The 23,006-nt window shown below is 43.2% G+C and overlaps 2 protein-coding genes across 2 annotated transcripts in view; one reads left to right on the top strand and one right to left on the bottom strand.

The window, feature by feature from the left end:
• The first annotated feature begins 245 nt into the window (after positions 1–245).
• Positions 246–2,519, top strand: mrm3a (mitochondrial rRNA methyltransferase 3a). The gene is made up of 4 exons (XM_073489208.1): positions 246–813; positions 1,258–1,502; positions 1,587–1,748; positions 1,857–2,519. Exons 1-4 carry the CDS (start codon positions 428–430, stop codon positions 2,438–2,440), a joined length of 1,377 nt encoding a protein of 458 aa, XP_073345309.1. The 5' UTR covers positions 246–427; the 3' UTR covers positions 2,441–2,519.
• A 625-nt stretch (positions 2,520–3,144) lies between these two features.
• The window catches only part of nxn (nucleoredoxin), a 64,332-nt gene continuing 44,470 nt past the window's right edge, over positions 3,145–23,006 (bottom strand). The window contains exons 2-8 of the mRNA XM_073487759.1: positions 21,696–21,813; positions 17,454–17,587; positions 14,715–14,815; positions 14,503–14,609; positions 12,371–12,550; positions 11,763–11,887; positions 3,145–4,191 (exon numbers count right to left, since the gene is read on the bottom strand). Coding sequence (XP_073343860.1) covers positions 4,009–4,191; positions 11,763–11,887; positions 12,371–12,550; positions 14,503–14,609; positions 14,715–14,815; positions 17,454–17,587; positions 21,696–21,813 — 948 coding nt within the window. The 3' untranslated portion in view covers positions 3,145–4,008. The remainder of the gene's footprint in view (positions 4,192–11,762; positions 11,888–12,370; positions 12,551–14,502; positions 14,610–14,714; positions 14,816–17,453; positions 17,588–21,695; positions 21,814–23,006) is intronic.

Raw genomic sequence — 23,006 nt, forward strand, 5'->3', positions numbered from 1 at the left:
AGCTATTATTTCAGTTTGTATCGATTGCTTAACATTAATATACTATCATGGACGAGCGAAACAATTTTACGAAACATACAAAGCAAAATAAAAAGTAATAAAACTATGTACGCCACCCCCACTCACTCAGACTAATGGTATCACCGACTATCCCGCATTCTCTCGCGAGGTTACAGCTGGGCAGCTACTTTAGCTAAAAAAAAGTAAAGAAAAATCATTTAAAAAGGATCAAAAGGAAATGTAATTGTCTAGTTTGGTAATATTTTAAGGCAAAACACCAACGCGAAGGGAATTATTAACATTAACCAATATACTAGATTCATTTTAAACGCGTAAATGTAGTTTTATGTACGCGACAGTTGGCGGCGCTAAGTAGGCTAGCTTGTGTTTGTACTCTGAGAACAAGCGAAGAAGAAACAGGACAAACATGGCGGCGTACATGAGAGGCGTGATATGTCTTCTTTCCACAGAGAAAAATGCCTTTCTGACCCGGGGAAGCGGTATTATTGTGGGATCGAAACGGTATGTACGCGGACTGAGGAGGAAACCGGTCAGAGTCTTGTTCCCTGAAGATGGGACGGATAAGGTTAATGTTAAGCAGACGTCTCAGTCTCAGCCGGCAGGGCTAAACGTCAAGAGGGAGAGGGAGGTAAAAGTCACCGCTACAACAACAAGGCATCAGGAGGAAAGTGACTTTGTGAAGGCGAGGATTAATGTGCAGTCAACTGTAAAGGATGCTCATGTGACAGTGACAAAGGATCAAGTTGACGGACTGCGCTTCGAGAGGGCTTTTCCTGGAGACAAAAGACTGGCGTAAGTAAGAGCAGTAGTGGATTATTGCAATGACTGTCACAGGTCACAACACTGGCATTCAAACAAAGAGGGCTATTGTTAATCATTAGATGTTATAACCCTTGTTTCACTTTGATCAGGTGGCAAATAGGATTTAAAAAAAGGATTAAAATATCTAGCAGTGTCTAACATAATTGAACTAGCTTCACATCGACCAACTACAGCATTAATATGTGTAAATGTTTGGTCAGATTCATAATTGTGCTCACTGAGCCCTCAATAAGATCATTACATACTTTAAGAGAAACATTTAATGTTTGAGTAGTTTGGCATTATCCTTTGAATGAAAAAAACAAAAACATAGTGAAAATATGTCAATATTCCTCAAAGCAAGGTATAAAAAAAGTTTCTCATGTTCACACTGCCTGTTATCGATCATGTTTTCTCAATTTCTCTGTCCTTCAGGAGGTTAGTCAGTGTTGCCCGTTCGAGGACTTTCCGGGAGCACCAGGGTAAAGTCCTCCTGGAGGGCCGCCGTTTGATCTGTGACGCCCTGGATGCTGGAGCCAACCCGCAGATGGTGTTCTTCAGTACAGTGGATCGGCTCCGGGAGCTGCCTTTAGACAAGTTGAAAAGAGCCACGCTCGTCAAAGTCAAGTTTGAGGACATCAAGATCTGGTCTGATCTCGTGGCCCCACAAGGGGTGATGGGTGAGGGTCATTTGTTTTGTTTTGGTTCATCATGAAGCACAGATGCTCTTGAGTTGTTGTTGACTTTGACTTCTTCTTCTGCAGCCATATTTTCTCGGCCTGACCCCTCACGGTTGAACTTCGCAAATAGTGGTCATTCAGTGCCGTTGTCCCTGATATGCGACAACATCCGAGACCCTGGAAACCTTGGGACTATGTTGCGATGTGCTGCTGCTGCTGGCTGCCATAATGTCCTGCTCACTAAAGGTATGCTCAGGTTATTAATTAAATATGTGAACAAGAAAAGTCCCTTGAAATGAGCTTTGCGTCTTTGCTTGTAGTGTTTCAAATCTGTTTACTTTTTTCCACTGACAGGTTGTGTTGATGCTTGGGAGCCTAAAGTTCTGCGTGCAGCAATGGGCGCCCATTTCCGCCTTCCCATCTACCCTAGCTTGGGCTGGAATGATGTTGAAAATCACCTCCCTAAACCTGTGACTGTCCATGTGGCTGACAGCAGCTGTGACACAAGCAGAGAAACAAATGATTCTCAGGTTTCTCACAAACTGTCCAAAGCAGGAGACTATGGCTGGGTCAGCGCAAGGCCTAATAACAAAAAGATGCGCTACGAGGAGTACGATTCTGATTCTGACTCGGATAATGAATTTGAGGGACTCTCACTTCCGAGAGTGGACACGAAGCTGTACCACGAGAGCTGGGCTCAGAGCCCCGCTGCTCTTGTGGTTGGTGGAGAGACACACGGTCTGAGTGTAGAAGCGGTCCAGTTGGCTGAGAAAACGGCCGGCCACAGGCTCTTTATTCCTGTCGTGCCTGATGTGGACAGCTTGAATTCAGCCATGGCCGCCAGTATCCTTCTGTTTGAGGGCAGGAAGCAACTTTTGAAGCTAATGCAGACATCTGGGAGGAAATGGAAATCTAAAGTTGAGCAGCAGATTTCATGATGTTTGTTCTAAATATCAGTACGTGACTTTTGGTGTACATGTGTGCAAATAATAAAACACTGAATTTCTGTGATATAATCATCTGGATTCATGCCCAGCGAATTTATGTCTTGTTTCCCTTTCATGTTTCTTCTTTTTAGGGCTGCAGATAAATTAAATTTTCATCATCAGTCAATCTGATTTTAATAATTTAATATTTTTTGTCTATAGTAGACAGTCAGTCAGACTCACCACAGCTAACGCTCTTTATAAGTCTTCTCTTTCATCATACAAATGTCAAACATGTTTGAAATTAAATTTGTGTCCTCACTGAGCTATTTATCAGCGTAAAGTGGAGTGGAAGTATGAAGTAGCAGAAAATAGAAATACTCAAGCACAAGTACCTCAAAATCAAGCAAATATACATAGTTACATTCTCTAAGAGCCTTAAATAGACGACTGAACCTGAGGCACATTTGTTCTGGAGGGGACCAGACTTCCCATCTTTTCCACATTGTCGATGCAAATATGCAGAACTCACTTCCCGCCTGGACTTAGCACATGAACAAACATTCAGTTCATCTGCATATCGTCTCCTTTAATAACTGGAATATTTGCATTGAGTTTCTTTATTTAAACACTTCTAACAGAGGAACCTGCGAGTCGTTGCATTGTGTGAATTTATAATTCTAACTTTATCGATGGGACTTAAAGAGGAACCAAACTTTGTGCTTGCCAGTGAATTTTTAATGGGTGTGAGAAGTCATGACTGAAGTAACAGAATACAGGGATTTATACATTCAACACTTTCCCAATGCCGTTTTTTTTGTGCCTTCAGAAATAACCCGGCCTTTTCATTAGGGGACCTTCACAGAAAATCCTCGTAATGACTTTGAGATGAGAACCACCATTAACAACTGGCAAGAGATGACTTTCACTCACAGCGTAACACACACAACAAGACACGGGGTTTAAAACATCAGTCATTGGTCTGTTACAAGCAAGTATAATGTGATCTTTACTGTATGTGCACCTGTCATACTGGTTTGTTTTCTTTAAATAGGGCCATAAAGGCTTACGGCTACATCCAACTGAGATTTAGCACATCTGCACTACATGTGAATTACAAAATGCATTTTATTCTTTCTCAACATCATTCAGAAACCAAAAGTAACAACAAGGATCTTGCAGACAAAACACAAAGCAAAGAATCAGCTGAATAAGTAGGTCCATCGGGTAATTCTCTGGTTTTTCTCTAGAGTTCAGAAAAGCTATCGAGTGAAAAAAAACCAACACTTTTCTTGAGGCCAAAACAAACAAAAAAGAACCAACAGAATCTCCGTATATATTACTGTAGGGACTATCATCAATGCAAGGCACCACAGGAGAAAGAGGACTCCATGAAAAGAGGAACATGTCTAAAAAAATGTTAAAATGTCAGTAAAAAGTGAGACATCTCTCTAACAGTCTGACAGAGTCAGGGGGGAGGTGGGAGAGAGAGAGAGGGTGAGGGGCGTAGCGAGAGGTCAGGGTTTGGATGATGGAGTGAGTCCCATATAGTGTGTCCAATTTATATTTGGACTTCCTCTTTAGATGGGCTCCGGTTTGAGCTTTTCAGCCAGGAAGTCGCCCACAAACTGCTCCACTACGGTCGGCGTGATCTCCTCGACGTCGCGGACGTACTTGGCCCGGGCCGACATGTCCAGGATCGTGAGCAGAGGCGCCGCTTCCGGGAGGTTCGTGTAGTCCCGCAGGGAGTCGGTCATGTCATCCTGAAGCGAAAGAGAAAAAAGAAACGCAGTGATTAATGTGATGTTGCATGATGTTACAGCGTGGTCCTTACATGTGGGGATGAATCATTTCCTACTGGGAACAGGCCCAAACCAGAGCCTCTGTTTGAAGAGACTTATTTACAGGTTTTATTGGGAAGTGGAGAAAGCTCAGAGGAAAGAAGGAATGACTTGATCACATTTCAAAGCAAATTCAAAAATGTTTGGGTACAAAATGTCTCTGCTCTGATAATATAACCTTTACCATCAGTTTCTTGTTATCAAGATAAATCTGAGGCAAGCAGAAACACTTTTGCAGGAAAAAATTAAGTGCAGATTTGCTGCACACTGTGAGGTCCAAGTCTAATGAAAAATCACTGAGTCATTGCAGATCACTTACATATATTTTGAAAATGCCATAAAATTGTGCAAAAAGATACCAGGATATCACATCCCTATGAGCGACAGGATACTTTTTTGTGTTATTTTAATTATAATGAAGAGAATGTACAAACAAGAGGACAAGTATCTGGAAAAAATACTGCTGATGGATGGAAATGGGGTTCAGTGGAGCCTCCCTACCAAGGAAAAGTGCATAGAAACTGAAGAAGACTATATGGAGGAAAACACTGACATCATTTGAGATCGCAAGAAGCTCTAGTGGAAGAAAAGGAGGAGAGAAGGACTCAAAACAATGACGAAGACTAAGGAAAGGACAGCTGATTCAGTTGATCAAACCGAGAGTGGAACAAGAACTTTGTCCTTTTTTTCTGTTGTACTTTCTTTATTAGGTTTGTTTATTTACATGTTCCATCATCTCACAATTCATCACGGTGCTGAATCAATGCCCTGTTTTAAAACACTCCTCAAAGCACACTTATATAAAGCTGCTTTTAACTCTGATTCAGATGATTATCTTTGTTTTATTATGTTTTTACTTATTTTTCTCTCCCTGTTTTAGTCATCCTGTTGCCTTTATATTTGCCCTTCTAATACTCGCGTCTCCTTTTGACTCTTTCATTGTGTTTTATGTTTTAGTGCAACTATACTTGGTAACTCTGTTTTTTAGTGCTATTTAAATAAAGTTTTTAAAGTTATTTTTGTTATCTGTTCATCCTGTATGTTTATAAATATTGAATCATCAATAAAAACCAAAGTGCAAAAAAAAAAAAGAAAGAAGAACATGGAAACTTTATGGAAAGTGCAACATCTCATTGCCGGCAGTGTGCAGGAAATCAGTTTCTTTTGCATGATTTCATTTTCTTACACATTTTTTGATGAGGTGTGCACTGGACAGCTTTTAAGCCGCGGAGGGAGGAGCTCAGTGCATTTCCACCGCTAGAACCAGGGTTAAATTAATCTCCGGGGACATTATTTTACCTCAGGAAAGTTCCTGCTCAGGGGCGAGGAACCTAAAAAAGAAGGAAGGGTCATTACGTCACTGAATCTTGCTTTGGTCACAGCTGTTTTGAAGTCTATGGGAGATGCATGGAGAAACACACTAAAAACCAACATATCTTTCTTCATCAGAACTCATACAACCTAGATAAGTTTGGTTTTAGTGCGTTTCTCCATGCATCTCCCAATGATTTCAATAAAGCTGGCACCAAAGCGAGATCCGGGTACTTTGGGTGTAAACATAGCTTTAGTTTTTTAACTTTTGGGACTTGTTATTTTTAAATTAATGGGCAATTTGACCTCTTCAGGAGTCTTTAAAACCTGTTGACCTTTAAGTCTTAAAGACCTGTTGTCTTATGCAAACTGAGAAGTTGTCCCAAGTAGAAATAGCTTGTTTTGGGGAGTTGCAAGTCAAAAAAGAAGCACTGGTTTAGACATCACATCTTCATCTACAGTAAAAACAAACTAGTAATCTTCAGGTGCAGCGACGTCACCTGAAAAACACGCAGCAGGATTACGAGTGACGCAGTTTCAGTGACTGATAAACATGCAAATCAAACACTGGACACGTTCCAGGAGAGAAGTTACTCATCTCTGTGCCGCTCATCAGTTCAGACTTGCTCGTTGTGAAGGAAACTAGGACAGCGCCCATTACTTGAACTGTGCTACATTGAGATTACCCCGTAAAATTCAGAACTGCCTGGCACAATCTTTATTAATTCACACTTCTTGAAAGAGAATATGAAACTCTGTGCCGTCTTCCTGCAGGCAGCCAGCCCAGAGAGACCAGAGAGCTGCTGCTTAGTCACGCAACCTGCTGCGTGGAGAGACGGGAAGGAACCAGGTGGGGGTCCAACAACATCTCTCCTTTAAGAAAGCTCGCTCACATCTGATACGTGTCATCGCTGACTATCTGAACAACATGTGGGCAGGAGGGAGAGAGAGAGAGCGGCGCAGAGCTGTGAAGGAATGTGTTTCAAATAGATTTGATTCCAGTTCCTATTTCTTTGCCGTGGTTTTGTTCTGCCTGAGGCTCGATGTCACCTCTCACCCTTTAACGTGTCGGGATCACAAACCCTTGAATCACGAGCACGAAGGCAGGCAGCAACTTTTAAGCAAGCTCGAAGGAGTCATTAATTATTGAGGCTGAATGAGAAATCACAGCCTTTTGTAATTCAGCTTCAGTTCCAGGCGAGGCCGCTTGTGGAAATTGGCATTCCTGCCTCGACAGAGATCCTCATCGAGTGTTCTCGGAGTCAAATAGATTTCATGGGTTTACGCTTTGTAAGGTCACACAGTTGACTTATTAAAGACAGTACAGCTAATATCATTTGAGGCATTCTCCTTTCCTCATGACAGCATGACCTGATTTCCCCTCAGCTTAGCTCACTGGCTCAGAGGGAGAGTCGCAGAGATTAAAGATCACTTTCATATGGAAAAGATTATGTTGAAAATGCAGAACTAACAAGAAAGGGCCAGAGGGTGGCACTGCAACAAAGAGTTGGACTCCTCACAGAGGCAGCTCCTCTGATGTTAATACTGTTACTGATTTATGCTCCAGTGTGAGTTTTGTCAAAACAAAGTCAAAGATGAAGCGACTCTGGATGGATTTCCTGCTACATATATAACGCACCCTCTCTGCCGCGTCCTCCCCGTTATCAGAAAATCCAACGCTATTCTTGCTAAATGGATCAAACCACACAATCAGCTCTGAGGCTTCTCATTGAATAGCTTTGGCGGCGCTGCTACCTAAAAAGGATAAGTATGCCAAGATGAAGCCTGTGACCTCTACTTTGCAGAACTGCTAACAGATGGAACAGATGAGCTGCAGTGTGCTGCTTTGTTGAAGGCAGCTAACTTCCTCGTTTTATTACGCTGCAAATCACCATACATTAACCACTTAATACACACAGATGTAGGCTGTCACTAAGGACAACACTGTTACGAGTGAAATAGCGCCCGATTCTCCTGCAACATGCCCTCACGCAGCCGTAGATTACAGATCATCTGGGTGTAAAGAAACCACAAAGGGAGAAATTCCACAATCTGTCACCGTGGCCTTTCCAGCCCCTCCGATATGAGGAGATGTAATCTCAGCGTCAGTCTTCGCCCCCGTAGGAAGTCATGCATCTTCTTTTGTTTGGCTTCTCGGCTTGTGTAAACTGCTTCTAGTGAGGTGCAGCTATTCCACAGGCCCCCCGCCCTCTGCAGCTCAGCCCAGAACAAAAAAGACAAAGGGCCTCTCTGCTGCAGCCTGCGCTCACAGCTGTGATAAGGCTCAGCGTGTGTTTACCGTGTGGAACCTGCTGGGCCGTGTCAGGCTTATTCTGATTATGGATGCACTGTGGCATTTCACAGACGATGACCATCTGATAAGGCCTGAACTGAGACTGATAACAGCCCTCCCCCGCTGGCCTCTGAGTCCATCTCACTGGCCAGCTTTGATGTCTTGAGATAAAAAACACTATTTTTGTGTGAGACCATGCATTAAATGGAGAGATGACCTCATCGTGACCTACATTCACACTATGTAAAGTGGAAAATGGATTTATTGAGCTTCAATGCAACTTTTCTAACTTCTGACAGAAGAAACTTTGTGTGTGTGTATATTTAATAAATACTAGAAGGCTACATTTCATGCTAGCTCCTCTGTGACATGAGAACGCTAACATGCTCACAATGACAGTGCTAACACGCTGATGTGTAGAGGGTGTAGTGTTTAGCTCGTTCACCATCTCAGTTCAGGGCGTTAGCATGCTAACATTTACTAATCAGCAACAAACACATCATCAGTTTGCAGGAATTTGCTCATAAACATAATGTAGAAGATATAATTCTGACCTGATGATGGCGCTAGATAACGTGTCACTGGATCACAAAGTTATTGCAGTTTATCCTGAGGGAGACATTGATGTCATGGCTGCTGACTCACAGGCACAAATGTGAATATAGCTGCAACTAACTTATTTCACTGATAAATTGATTAATCGTTTGGTCGATGAAACTTCAGAAAACAACGAAAAATGCTCATGAATATCCTCGATCAATAGTCCCAATCCCAAGAATACTTAAAGTTTGAGTTTTGTTTCTTATTTATATTGTTTATATTACTCTTATTGCTTTTTTACTCATTACTTATTACTGTTTTAACTGATGCTCTATAAAAAGGCCCAATAAAGGATTATCTTATCTTATCTTATCTTAAAAGCTGGATATTTCAATATTTGAGAGCGTGGAACTATCAAGGATCATTTTTGGGGTATTTCTGCTTGAAACAACAGACAAGTAATCAAATATAGAAATGATTGCAGATTTAGTTTAAGTCAATTGACTTATCTTTTTTGTATTTTGTTTGTTTTTGTTATTTCAAGTGATGCTGCTTGTGTTTTGTTTTTCACCTGTGTTTTGTGTAATGTAATTTAAATGTGCTCTACGAATAAACTTGACTTGATTTGAGTCATTAGGATAAATTCAGTGGGCACAATGAATGTGTTGCAGTCCGTCCAACTGTTGTTGAGACGTGTCCCACGAAACAACAAATGTGAATGTAGCAGCAGCGAACAGTTATTTTCATTATCAAATAATCTCCTGATTATTTCCTTAAATAACTGATCAGTTGTTTGGTTTATAAAAAAGTAGCATAGCCAGACCTCCACAGCACCGTGTCAGTGCTGGAGAGGAGTCTGGCTGCACCAAGTCTCATCACACAGCTGCCTTGGACGGCACTTTACCCCAGATGCAGTGAAGGGGCTCATGCAAAATAGTGTAGGGTGCCATTAATGAACAGGTTAGTGTTCGAGTAACTTTCCATTTTCAGTGTGTAGGTTGTTGCGGGGGAAATAGGCGATTAATGACAGGCTTTTTTCCGAACAGTCTACATCCAACAGACACAACAGTGACAACTGCCCATCAAAACATCCTCGAGGCCGAGGTGACCTCATCAAACATCTCACAAATGTCTTGTTTTTGTCTGACCAACAGTCCAAAACCCCAAAATATACAAAATGACAGTAATGTAAGACCAAGGAAAACAGCAGATGTTCACATCGGAGAGCCAGGAACCATTTTTGCTTGTAAAAAAAAGGCATTTAATCGAATATCAAGATTAAATTTTAAGTCAGTTGACTAAAGTCATTTGGATTCTTTCACGGGGCACCATGAACATCTGTACTTCTGTGTCTTTGCAATCCATCCTCAACTCAGAACCACAAATTTGAACCTCATGGTGGCATAACGAGAAAAGTCAGGGGACCAACAAAGACGGTGGTTGTCGTCCTGTGTGGGAGAGACTGTCAACAGAGTGTCACAGCAATCCATCTAATAGCTGTTGAGATGTTTCAGTCTGAACCAAAGTGTTGGACCGATCGACGAGTAAAAGACAGAAGACTGTGGCTGCTAACGTGGCTAAAAACATCGTTTTCATTAAGTTTTACACACAAAATCAAGCACGGGAAAATAAAGCGTTGGAGAGCAGAATCACGGGAAACAGTCGCTGCCGCTCGCCACAAAAATCAATTAAGTTCTTATGTGACTGGATAAAACCACCAGAGTTCATTTCGCATGCAGCAGCCAGTTCACAGCAGAAATGAAAGAACAAAAGATCTTTCATTCGGCGTTTATAAATCACTATACGGCTCTGTGGCGTAACAAGATCCTGTGTCATTTCTGCTCAGCCTCCCCCTGAGAGACTGCCAACATACTGCTGTCTCATGGACACAGAAAACCCAGCAGCTGGTCTGGCAAGAAGCGTGCGACTACCAGGGCTAACCCGGGCCAAGGTGCAGGAGTCTGAGCCCAGAGCCTGAAACGGGAAGTGATATCTGACCGTGAACCCGATCTGGAAATGAAAGCTGGTGATTTCATAGCCGGTTGAACCAGAGCCAGGAAATTATACCTGTGCTACATGGACATAAAAATATCTGCCTTAGCATGTGTGCCACAGGGGAAACAAAGCAGACTATAACACAAGACGCTTCTGGATCACCACGAGCTCCAGGGCAACAGTGTCTCTTTGTGTCAGGTCACATAAATATTGGCGCACCGACAGTGAATACAAAACACCGGACTTAAGCTTTTCTCCTTCTGTGTTTCGTGTGTCAGGAACATTTCGAGGCTGACATCAAGACGGAGGCATCGGACAGACGCAGGGTCAGACAGTTAGCACATGTGCGAGCCCCACGGCCCGAAACCCGAGCCCGCCCTTGGTGTGTGTGACACGAGAAACCAGTGCGGTCGTCCCAACTGGGCGGAAGGGGAGCTGGAGGGCAGAGAGCAGGCGCGCTGGGGAGAGGTAGCTAATCTGGTAATTATGTCTGCTGCTGCTAACTCCACCAGCTCTGGAAAGGTCGAGACAGAACAACATGAGATAACGAGAGTTATGAAAACTCCAGGGTCCGTCCCACACAGCGAAGACGTGGGAGGAGATAAACAAGGAGCCGATGGAGGGATTATTTGGACGCAGTCTGAGGGAGGAGGGAGAGTCTGCTGGCACGCTCTGCGTCTACCCATCATGATAAGGGCACCCAGTTGAATTCTGGGTAGTGGATAAGAGTGAGTGTGACTCTTGCAGGTTCAAGAGGCAACAATAGGGGCTTCTAGTGCTGCATTTTCAACACAGACAAGGTGTCGGGTGCAGACATCGGTGATCAAAGCCAAATATTGATCAAACATTGATCGATATCAGCTCACTAAAGATATATTAGTATCAGTGGACTACTACAGACAGTAAATAAGTGGATGGAGCCTCCGGGTGTGAAAAGTGAAGCCAAAGCTGCACACTTCCTAATGTCCAGCAGGGGCCGACTGCACTGGTTTCAAAAAGATGTTAAGATTCTATATGAGCTTATGAGAAAATGACCCTTCTTCTTACTCGATTTATTAACTCAGTCAACAGTTTCCGAAAGAGTTTAAGGTCTCAGTTGCTGGTTTCAGGTCGTCTTCAACACGATAAAGCAGGGTATAAGGCTTTAAGGCGTGGCTACCTTGCGATTGACAAGTCAGGCTGTATACTGTATGTGATGACTGAAGCACAGCACCAAGCACGGCACCACAGACAGATGAGTTACTGTATGTCGGACAAGAACACACGCAGCTATAGGCTCGACTTCAGCCATGCAGAGTCTATGTGAAATGGCATTTCACTCTGTCTTGAGTGGCCTTTGAGTGGCTTATCTCACCTCTCCAGCCACAAAGAACAGCAGCGGCGTCTCCTCCTCCTTGGCTTTGTACTTTGCCATAAGCTTCTCCGCTATTGGCTGAATGAGCTCCTTGGCTGGCTCCAGTTCACCTTCCTCCTCGGCGTCTGAAGGGAGCAGGAAAAAGACACAGAAAGATGTTTAAAAGTATGGAAAAGAGACACTTTGGGGAGGAACAATGCACAGATGAGTGAAGTGAGAGACAAGGAAGGAAATAACAGATACATGAGCACATGAAAGGAGCTGTACAGATGTTGTCTGTCTTGTTTTTTAAATCAAGTTTGACCTGAAAAGACATCAGGATGGTCTCAAATCTTGAGGGTCACCTCTATTTTTTGGTGCCGTTTTATGATCATGTCCCAGTAGCATAAGGTCCTATATTAATGTCCAAGACATTTTCTATGCTAATTCACAAACCTCCAGCATTGCACCTCCTCTATTAACATATAAATAGAGAGATAAGCACTAGAACGCAGCCCACAGACCTTTGGACCTTTTAGCACTGGAAGAATTTTCCACAGACTCTGACATTCAATACGCTTCACGTAAATGCCACTTGATTCACACACAAGAGACCGCGGTCTACTCACCCACAAACAGGACGAGGCAGGGCCCCTCGTGGAGCTGCACGGCGTTGGACTCGCTGAGCTCCAGCACGGGCCGAGGGTGCCAGGGAAAGAGCCGGCACTCCGGGTCGTTCAGCACCTCCACGCGGCCCTGTCGCGTGATCATGTGACCTTCTGCGTCCAGCAGAATCAGCGTGGGAATACCTGGCGAGGGAGAAAGAGGAGGTCAGGGAGGTTATGTTTCCCCCGCGTTTGTTTGTCAGGAGGGTTACATAAAAACTAATGAAAAGATTTTATGAAGCTTGGATGGAGGATGGGTCTCGGCCCAGAATAGACCCCATTAAATCTTTGGTGTGGCTCTGGATCAAGCGACGGATCCAGGATTTTTTTTCACTTTCTTTAACATTGTGAAACGGGACGTATCTTGACATTTTTGTTAATTTCTCAGGGAATGCTGCATGGATCCTGATGAAAAAAAAAAATCGGGCGTATTTAGGCGGCTGGTATCTATGAACGAGTAAAAAAGGGACCACTACTGTTTGTGCCACTCTAGTTTGATGTTTCTTTGCTCCTTGATCTCCTTGAAGCAGAGGTGTTTCTGGTCCGCCATCTTGCAAGCTGACCCCAAAACTCTTATCTGAAGACTCAGAAGACTTGGCACATTCAACCAACACGAGATGGCGGACGTTGCTTCACACTTCAGAGGAAAGGATGTCTTATTACTCTGAACACATTTCCTCTTTTTCTCCTTTTTTGCATCGTCTCCTTGCATCTCGCCTAGCATCCTTGTTGGGAGGGAATAAGACAAAATGAGCCTTAGTTTTCAATTACTCACCTTTGCCTACTCGAGGAGGTTAGAAGAAAAGCAAAAACAGCACTGAAGCAACTCAAGCTGTTGTTGTAACGTAAACTTCTGCCATCTCGTGACTCTTCTGTTGTTTGCTTTTGTTTGTTACCAATCAACTGGTTAAATATTGTTTTTACATTTTAAAGTGGCGACAGAAAACTTCCCCCCGTGGCGGTTCCAAGTGGTATTATTTTCGCCGCTGCTTTTGCAAAGACAACTGGATCCTTTCCTTTTTCCTGTCACAAATAATAACACAGGAAAAAACAAGAGTTTATTCAGTCATTTAGTCCGTAATACAAATGGACCGTCAGTTATCCTTCCTTTTTCCTGGTGACAGCGTGCTCGACCGCATAAAGCCCATGATCTGTGGATCTTTACAAATCAAGACTAGACAGTCTGACAGTGGCATAGCTGTCAGTACTGACAATTGAATTTAATCTTGAGCTTAAAATCAAATAGTGGATTCAGAGAGTTGTGAAACCCTCAGACAAGATGCAAGAGAGGGAAACGTGGATGCAATTTCAGAGCCTTGGGATGAACCAAAAGAGAAGAGGGCAGGAAATGGGCAAAAGCGTGGGAGGTAATTCGGGTCATTTCCGTTAATTATCACCTCATGACGCAGCCTGCTCCGTCTCCCACTGAGATTTTCTTTGCTGTGAGGATGATTTAGGCTGTTTTTGACCTCTTTTTGTGTCGTTAGTGGCTTTCACCTCTCTCCTCCTCCGTCTGCTCTCACTCCTGACGTTCCCTTCTTCTTTTCCTCTTTCTCACATCATTGGATCTCACCGTCCCTCTGATTACAATCTCCCTCCCTCATTAGCAGCCTTATCATAAACAGACACCAATGTGAGTGAGCGTGTTCCTGTCTGCGCATGTGGAGCGAAGTCAACAGAGGTGGGGGCCCAACATGACGTGCATGGGTCTGAGTGCGGGAGGGGTGGGGGGCAGCGTCGACTCGTTGCTCCGTGCATTCCTCACATTGTTTGCATGAGAGGCCGGAGAGAGCCGGCTCTCAGCTAACTTCATCCACAGTCGTCTGCACACGCAGAGGAGGGAATGAGGAGAAGTGAGGAGGGAGGAGAGGGAGGAGAGGGAGAGGCAGCACTTCCTTGGTGAACAAGACTGTAAACTTGATAACCGGCCCACATTCTTCAGGCTGCAGGGCAATCTGTGTTGCTGTTTGCCTGCCCGGCACAGAGAGCTGTCAGCCATCGCGCCAGCCCTTCAGAGTGTGACATAACCAAACTCGACAGCAAAAATACACTCTTCTCAGCTTAAAGGCCCGAAGGAGGAAGTGGCTGTGAAATACCTTGTATTCCATAGAGTCTGTTGAGTCGTGATCGCCGAGCCTCGTCTGGATACGGCACCGCCAACCACGGCATCTCGCTGAAGTACTGCTTGAAGGACTCCTCCGACCTGGAGGTAACACAACAGATGGTGATTCAGGGTTCTCGATTAACAGCCGAGCAGAGAAGACTTATGATTATTTACGGCCTTGACAGATGTGCGCGTCGATCGTACCTGTCAGCGCTGACGAACACGATCTCAAACTTCTTTCCCGACTCTTTGACGGTTCGATACGATTCCACCAAAACCCGGGTCAAACTGCGGCACGGCGGGCACTGACAGAGAGGAAAAAAAGGGGATAAAGGGACATGAGTGCCTGAACAAACTGTACACAACGCTTCGGGTATTTCCAAACTCTCCTCCACGTCACCAAACATCTTTCTACAAACTAGTAATTCTCTCTTGTTTTGTATCCAGCTTCTTTCCAATGTAGCCCCAAACTCTTAAACACTAATCCTGCTGTAATACTCAAGCTTGAGAGAGTGTTTGTTGCTCTGTGAGTGTGTGTGTGTGTGTGTGTGTGTGTGTAAGTGTGTGTGTGTGTGTGTGTGTGTGTTTGGAGAGCCCACACTCTCTCCAGGCAGGGGGAGCGGTGGTATGGCTGGCATTAAGATGACATCAGCGTGCCATGGCAGCAGGAAGGAAAACAGACCAGTCTTGACTTCCAACTTCTCTCTCTCCCTTATGCTATCTTTATTCTGTCTGTCAGCTTTCCCACCGTAGAGATAGACCGTCAAATATCAACACTGAACACTCACAATAACCTCCGTGACTGTGCTAAGAGAAACGTCAGGAAAAGTATCTCTGTACTTGGTTTCAGAGACATTAGAGTAGATTTTCTTTGAGGTTTTTTGTTATTTCTGTATCATAAATTAGCTTAAATATTGTTATTTTCTGGTTTGGAAGGCTAAATTACAGTTACATGGTACAATTCTCTGGAATTGGTGAAATTAACAATGACTGCCATGACCTATTTGGTCATCATATTTTTATTTTTTATTTTCTTTGTTGCAAAATATCTTATAGATGCACCTCAGTATGCAGTGATTAACCGATTTCACGATTAACTTTGGTTTAAAATGTCTTGGTTTTGTAACAGTAAAGGCTCTGCAGAGTGTTTCTGCTTTCACTCTAAGGAAATGTGACATTATGGTACATAATAAAATAAAAAAATGGTTACACAGTGAGGAACGTTTAAAAAAATACAGACAATTAACCGGCACAAGCAGCAGACTGCAGGCGGAAACAACAAATCCCGAGAAGCAACAGAAATCAGTGCTAGAATATTGGCAGATTATCAATCGATGTAATTGGCGAAAACATTTATCTTCATGAAGCTTTACAATGGTGAGAAGCAATGCATTAGTATATCGACAAGTTTTTCTGAGGTACTTTTAATCTTCTTTATCTTCTACTTGATATCGGTTTTCAGTCTCCTTGATTTCTAATGAGCTGTATCGGCCCTGCTAAAGCCATATTGGTCGACTCCTACTTTATATACTGGTTTCAGACACCTGGATACGATTTTATCCTGATTTTGAGACAATCTACCTGGAGTACTCTGATAGAAATCAGGATACTGAGGCATGTAAACACTTTATCCTGCTTTCTAAACATATGGAAGTTGTTGATGGAACAAGAAGAAATCAAGATTTATCATATCGTATGTAAACGAACTCAATCTAGGTGCAGTTGTGTCTGTATATTAATATGTAGAAGTATTTTACATAACTTTTATTTTTAATGTGAAAACAAATAAATAAAATAAGTTCTCATTAATAATATCTGACATGTCGTAACCTATCCATCCTACTTTATTGACTAGATGCAGACAGTATTTCATTACCATTCAAGCTGATTGTAGCGGATACAGTATGTCAAGCAGGTTTATTGATCCGGTCATAAATACTCATCATACTGACACAAAGAGGACGGTGGGAGGGAGAGTGAAGCAGCACAAAGCCTGGATCGACTCACTGCTCATTAATTGTCTTCTTCCTCGGTTGCTCATAGAAGTAAACACTGTGCGTTTGTGCTTTCTGCTCATTATAGTTCGCACGATGCGGCGTCGACTTATTTGGGCTTTTGTTTGTGATTGAACTAGTTTTTAGCTGCGGTTTAACTGTAATAAGTTAAAAGAAACATCCTCTGATGCTGCAGGGGAAACAGTAAATGCACAGTAAAATGTAGGTCATGCTTCTCTGCCACGGGCCATTTCAGGTCCCCGAACATCAAGGAGGAAAAAAAACTTAACGTGCACTACTGTGTCGACGGATGCCAAGGCCAGGTGTTGGCATTTCACGTTTGTAAAATTACTTTAATAGGGGGATAGATTTACACGAGTAACCAGGGGGAAAAAAATGCAGCACATAAACTCCCGTAATGGCTTTTGTGACTTGTCCTTTTCAATTTTGTATGGGTCTGGGGTGCGAGCCAGCCTTCAGGCGTCACTGTTCTGACGGGCCGGTCTCTGAGGCTGCCGCTCTGGCAGCTGCTGTGCTGACTGAGCCCGCGCCGCATCTCATCAGGAGCGGTCCGCAGATGATTTAATGCCTTTCATGCATCACTGAGTCATGACCTTTACTGGATATCAGCAGGTCCAGCAGAGAAGGAGACAATAGTGATGATGTCAGCGGGGCGTGGTCGCCAGTGACGGCTTCAAAAAAAGGTCCATAGGTGGCGGTGAAAGGACTGACAGGGATAGTTAACCACTGTTAATGTAAACACACAATCACAATGGAGTCGCCTCCGCCCTCCTGCTCCTCTCTCTTATCTGTCTCCACTAACTGCTCCGTCGCTTCCTGCTCCGCTCCGCTCTGCCGCCGCTGCCCTTTCTTCTCACCAAGAAACAGGAGTTAGGAAGCAAAGTAAAGTAAAAAATCTTTGCCCTTCTTCTGTCTTTTCTCTACTCACCCAGTGTGCTGAGAAATAAACTCCCACATAGTGTCCCTCCAGAGAGCTGCTGTCTGTTGTCTGCCTGTTGTTCCTGAGCAGAGGCCCTGCCACCACCTCTGCAAATGGCTTCGGTCCCCAGGGGAACTCCAGGCCTGGGAGAGGGGAGGAAAGTGGAGCAGGGCAAAGGAAAGGGATGGAAAAAGAAAAAAAATCACAAAAGATAAGAAAACAAGAGAAGGAGTCTACAGCCATCCTAGCAGCTCTGCAAGGCTATATGAGTTACAACAGCTAAAGGCTATCATCAGCATGCTAATGTTTACTATTTTAACCAGCGTAGTTTAGCATGGTGATGCTGGGGAAAGGTCAGGGGATCTCCAAAGTCATTAAGATTCAAGGTTTATTTTGTTGAGTTGTGCACTTATGTACATTATCTAACAATATTCAAACCCAGAGAAATCTGTTATTGCATTCAAGGTATCGATGCATCACATTTGGTCGCCTGCCGCTAAAACTTCTGGCAGAGAGTCGGAGAGTAAAACTTTAAACATTATCTCCCCGAGTCATGTCAGATAGATTTTCGTCCGCAGTGATGGTTGCTTAACAATGAAGACGACAACTCCCATGATCCCACGTTACTTCACGACGTAATCAAACTGAAGATTTTGTTTTTCATTGTTTTGATTAGGATATTATCATATCCTCTGTGGGCCGTGAACATCTGTAGGAAATTTCACGGAAATTTTAAGTATCGTTTTGTCCGGAGGCCAAATACTTTCAGTTTAGAGTCATAGATGACTAAGGAAACCAGAAAATATTCCCAACTTAGAAGCTGGAACCAGAGATTATTATAATAACACCAGATTCATTTTTTGTCTGACAATTGATTGTGGCCGACCAATACTGGATTTTTTGGGGGAAAACCGATACCAATATTAGTGAGTATAAAAAAAATCCAGATATCGATATACCGGCCAAAGCGGTGCATATCGGACAACACATTTGTGGAAATCAATATATCTGAGATAATCTTTGCTCTAAACCAAAGACTGTCATGGCTGTTCATTATCAAACACTGATGCTTCCTTGTCTTGTCTAAGTTACTTACAGGCTTTTTTGTGACATCTGTTCTCAGAAATAGACACCAGATTCAAAATATGGTTTTAATGACGACTGAAAGCGTCGCCTCTCAAGCAAATGAAGGTTGCCAGAAATTCTTCCCTCCTGCTCTCTTCTGCACTTTCTCATTTCCTTTTCAATCTGTCTTCATTGTTGCCGTCGAGCTCTGGAGATGCATTTGGCACGGCAGGCGAATTAAAAAGGAGGTAATCATAAATAAAACCTTCTATGGCTGGTTCATAATGGCCTCTTTATGCGAGCGTGGTTGTCTAGGGCTTCATTAGGCAGGAACGACACGTCTGCACTGCGCTGCAGCGGCCTTTTATTGTTGTCCTGATTGTAAAAGTGCACTCCATCTTTGCGCTGCGGGCTAGTCTGCCGCCACTCAAGTCAGGCCTTTCATCGAGAGTGAAAGGCAGAGGGTCCTGAATCGTTCACCCGCACCTCCCAGTCTCGATGTATGGCAAACTTTTAGTGCCCTTTTCCTCTCCTAACCGTAGCTGCTGGGGCTGAATTGATTTGTCACGTCAGGAGCTGCTCTCAGTCTGCCTCAACATATCAAAATGTGCTATAAAACAAAGAAGCAGGCCTGTTTTTTTCTTTGAAAGCATGCAGCATAGTCAGAAATTTAAGGAATAATCAAGAGCCTGGGCCTGCATTTGCTGCCGGGGCCAGAGATTAATCTCTTCTGCAGCCACGTCTAGTTTGGAGGAACAGTTAATGAATCGTGGATAATACTGCAGGCTTGGACTGGCTTTCATTAACCAGGCTGCAGAATCTGTCACAATCATGTGAAATCCATTCTGTGCAGCCATAGTGCTGCTATTCTCCCTCCTCACATGACCAGTGGCACTTTTTTTCATGCTGACCTGACAGCGATGTTTAAAAATATTGAGATCTTCGCAGCCACAGAGGACGTCCTCTGTGCAGCCAAGGAATGCAAGCCCGCTCTTGTTAATTCTCTGCCTCCACTTCAAAGTGCAGAAATTATAGGGTTTGCAGATGAGGGAGTGAGACATGGACACGCTATAATATTCATGCAGCACCATAATTATGGCAGCATCAACACAAACGAGGGGAGGAAAAAGTTATTGCAAAATGTTTGAGCCAAATGTGGAATGATGTGGCGCTGCAGGATCTCCACATGGAGCTCTGATGGAGTATTTGGTAAACATCATTACAGAGGATGACTGTTGTGTCTGTGTATGCAGGTGTGACTGTACATTTTGGTTTACTCAAATTCCTGGAGTTCATCTCACTCGTTTAAACTGTACAATACACTTTGGTTAATTAAATACGTCTAGTCAGAACACCGCGCTACAGTATTTGGAGTTGTTGCACAGTAAAGTTTTATTATCATTACTCCACTTGTTTGAATTTTATTAGCACTCACAGCACTTTAACATTAAGTGTCTTTCCATTCACCTGCTTTATGCACATTTTCAAATTGCATAGGAATAGAAAAGAAGAGGAGTGGTAGTGCTGGGGACAAAACAAAACAAAAAAACTGTTGAAATATGGGCGTAAAACGCCAGGCTGGTGGGGAAAAGTTGGTGTATCAATAAAAACAAAATTAACCATCGACTAGTCGCTTATTAGCACACATATCAGTTGCATAATGGCTCTTTATTAGTCATTACAGAGCACTTATTTAAAAGTTTTTAAGACTTTTTCCTCAATAATCTCCTAATTACTGCTCATTGATAGTAAGTACGGAAGTTGTTGAACTGATGGTGTGATCGGAAAAAAAACGACTCAGTCTTTAACTCAAAACTTCCACTTATAAGAGAAGTCTTGCTCATAACTAATTTACAAGTAGAAACAATTAGTTATGAGCTGATAAACTAATAAAGAGCCTATATGCTACTAATATACAGGCTAAGAAGCAACTAGTCAATGGTTAATATCTGTACCTTGATGTAAAGTGTTAGTGTTAGTGTTTCCATCGAGGAGATGAAAAATGGCGGCAGACAAAAACATCAGATCTCGGATGTATTAAGAAAGATGGAAATGGTGACGCCCCTCAGCCCTGGTGAACAATTAGTCCCAGTGGACACTCATGGTATTGCAATGACATAACCTTTGACAGGACACCTGCGACTGTTTACACGATTAATCATTACTCTTTGTACCAGCACCGATGAGACGACCATGTTATTGTCAGACTTGCATCTGGATTTATAAAAGACCAACGTAACTGTTTCTTTGCCTGTCATCTGTCTGTCATCTACATTTTCCTTATTCTTCTTTAAAAAGATGAGGGTATTTTATCGCAGCAGCTTGACTTTATCCTGGTCATTTAAATCGATTTTTCAAAGTACGATCGATTTGTGACACCCCCTGATGATGGACGGTGTCCTAGAGCCCAGAAATGATAAAGTGTGTGATAAGAAAAGGAGGAAACAGCAATGCATATGTGCAACAACATGATGGCAAACTTCTTTTTTAGCTCATGTGCTCGGCAAGTACACTCAAGTGAGTGGGCACCATCTTTGAGTCTGGTCCCCAGCTCTTTTAATAAGTCCATTTCCCATATTATTCTCCATTATTTCAGGTTCGGCTGTCACTCACACAATGGCTTAATGGCAGCTGAGTGGTGAATTAATGCTACCAACTCTGGATGTGACCAGCTGGTACTATTCAGATAAAAAGCACTAATGCACATTTTTGGGGCACCTTGCCTCGGGGGAATTCAGTTCCTACCTGCTGCTGTTTTATGAGGGACAGGTGGAGGAGATACGCTGATGTGAACCCAGAGTGAGTGAGTTTGGGTGCGTTACTGTCTTTCTGCCATTGGTTAAAGAGACTATATTCAAGGAGAAGTGGTTTTCTATCCATTACCCACAGCCCAGAGAGGCTAAAGAATGCTACCCACCAAGAATTCATGGTTACACAGGTTTGACAAAATGTAGAGAAACCAATCTATGTTTTTCTGTCCTTTTGACCCTCAAATGTCTTCCTATTACCTCATTAAACTGCTGTATTTTTATGGTTGAATGGTTGGTGGTTGGGGTTGAGGTTAACCATTCAGGAAAAGAGGATTAAGGTCAGAGCTTGAGGTGAGGGACTAAAAATAAATCATCGTCATGTCTTCACTAATAATAAACCACGAGCTGTATGAGCGCGTGCGGCTGCTGATCTCACCTTTAGGGTCATCTCTGACCACCAGCAGACCGTTTCGACACACCACTTTCCCCGTAGTTGCGTCCACAAACACCAGAGATGGGATACTGGTTACCTTGTACTTGTTCCACAGCTTCATCTGTAAAAAAAGAGAAAAAAAACATGAGAGGAGATGTTAGGAAAGAAATGTGGATGGAAAGAGCGAGTCTTAAATTATGTCTTCAGTGCAGCTACGATACGCTCTCCTGAAACACGACAGTGTAAACGAAACAAACGTCAACTGAACCTCATATATATTTTACAGGACAAACACCCTCTCTGTTGTTTAAAAGACACTCGGGAGACCAGAAGGTAGAATAAAATATACAGGAGTGCAGTCAGCCCTGAGGTGAATTAGCAGAGGGTGAGAAGCACACTGCTGCACTTTAAAGAGGCTGAACTGGAGCAAACCCCTGCTGTCCCTGCTGTGTCATGAATAAGAGTAAAAAGTGGGAATGCAGCTGAAAAAAGGAACATTTTCACTGCAGTAAAGACGAAATTTGAGCCTTGTGAATTATTGCAGCTTCTGGGACAGACGGTTCATACTTTCATAGGCATTTATGAGCGCCCATTGGCCTCGAGCGCAATCATAATACCTCCAATATGAAGCGCCGAAACAAATACGACCTCATAAAGTCAAGAGAAGAGGCTTTACGGTCTGAAATTTGTGCATGAAACCGACGCTATTTATAGAGTTCAGCGATCAGTGGAGTCCTTAACATCAAAGGGCAGATCAAGCATTTCACATATCTGAGACTCGCTTTCCATATCAGAGGGAAGAGTCCTACGCCGTGAATAGAAAATAGCCGTGTCTTGTTAAGAGCGGCGTTCGGCACTGTGCAATGTTGCTGCTTCAGCAAGTACAGAAGAAGGAGAAGGAGAAGAAGAAGAAGAGGAAGAAGAAGAAGAAGAAGGGGATCCCTCGCATGAAATCCCAGAGCAGCTTAGGAAATTCAGACGGGGAAATGAGAAACACCTTCTCTAGAGAGCTACAGTGTAAGAGCGTGTTTCAGCCTCTTGTATTTAACCTATATCCTTCCTGACCGGTACGAGTAGTGTGAAGAAGCAAGAATAAATACTGGATAAATATGCACACGTTACTTATTCTTTATTTCTTTGCACTGCTTGTAGCCTTTAAAACATACAGAACAGACTTCCAAGTGTATGTTTATGGTGTTGGCTGTGGATTTAACCGTATTTATCAGTGTCTGTTGTCTTCGTTCCTCGCTGGATGTCTATTTCGGTGTACTACAGAGAGAGCAATGTGAACTGAAATTCTTTCTAGGTGTCCAC

Source organism: Pagrus major, chromosome 2 (genome assembly GCF_040436345.1).
Source record: "Pagrus major chromosome 2, Pma_NU_1.0".
NCBI lineage: Eukaryota > Metazoa > Chordata > Actinopteri > Spariformes > Sparidae > Pagrus > Pagrus major.

What these genes read in the sequence shown, in the direction of transcription:
- mrm3a (XM_073489208.1), top strand. Translation starts at nt 428, where the DNA reads ATGGCGGCGTACATGAGAGGCGTGATATGTCTTCTTTCCACAGAGAAA. An exon ending in GGCCCCACAAGGGGTGATGG is followed by an intron (nt 1,503 to 1,586) that starts GTGAGGGTCATT and finishes CTTCTTCTGCAG; the next exon opens with CCATATTTTCTCGGCCTGAC. An exon ending in TAATGTCCTGCTCACTAAAG is followed by an intron (nt 1,749 to 1,856) that starts GTATGCTCAGGT and finishes TTCCACTGACAG; the next exon opens with GTTGTGTTGATGCTTGGGAG.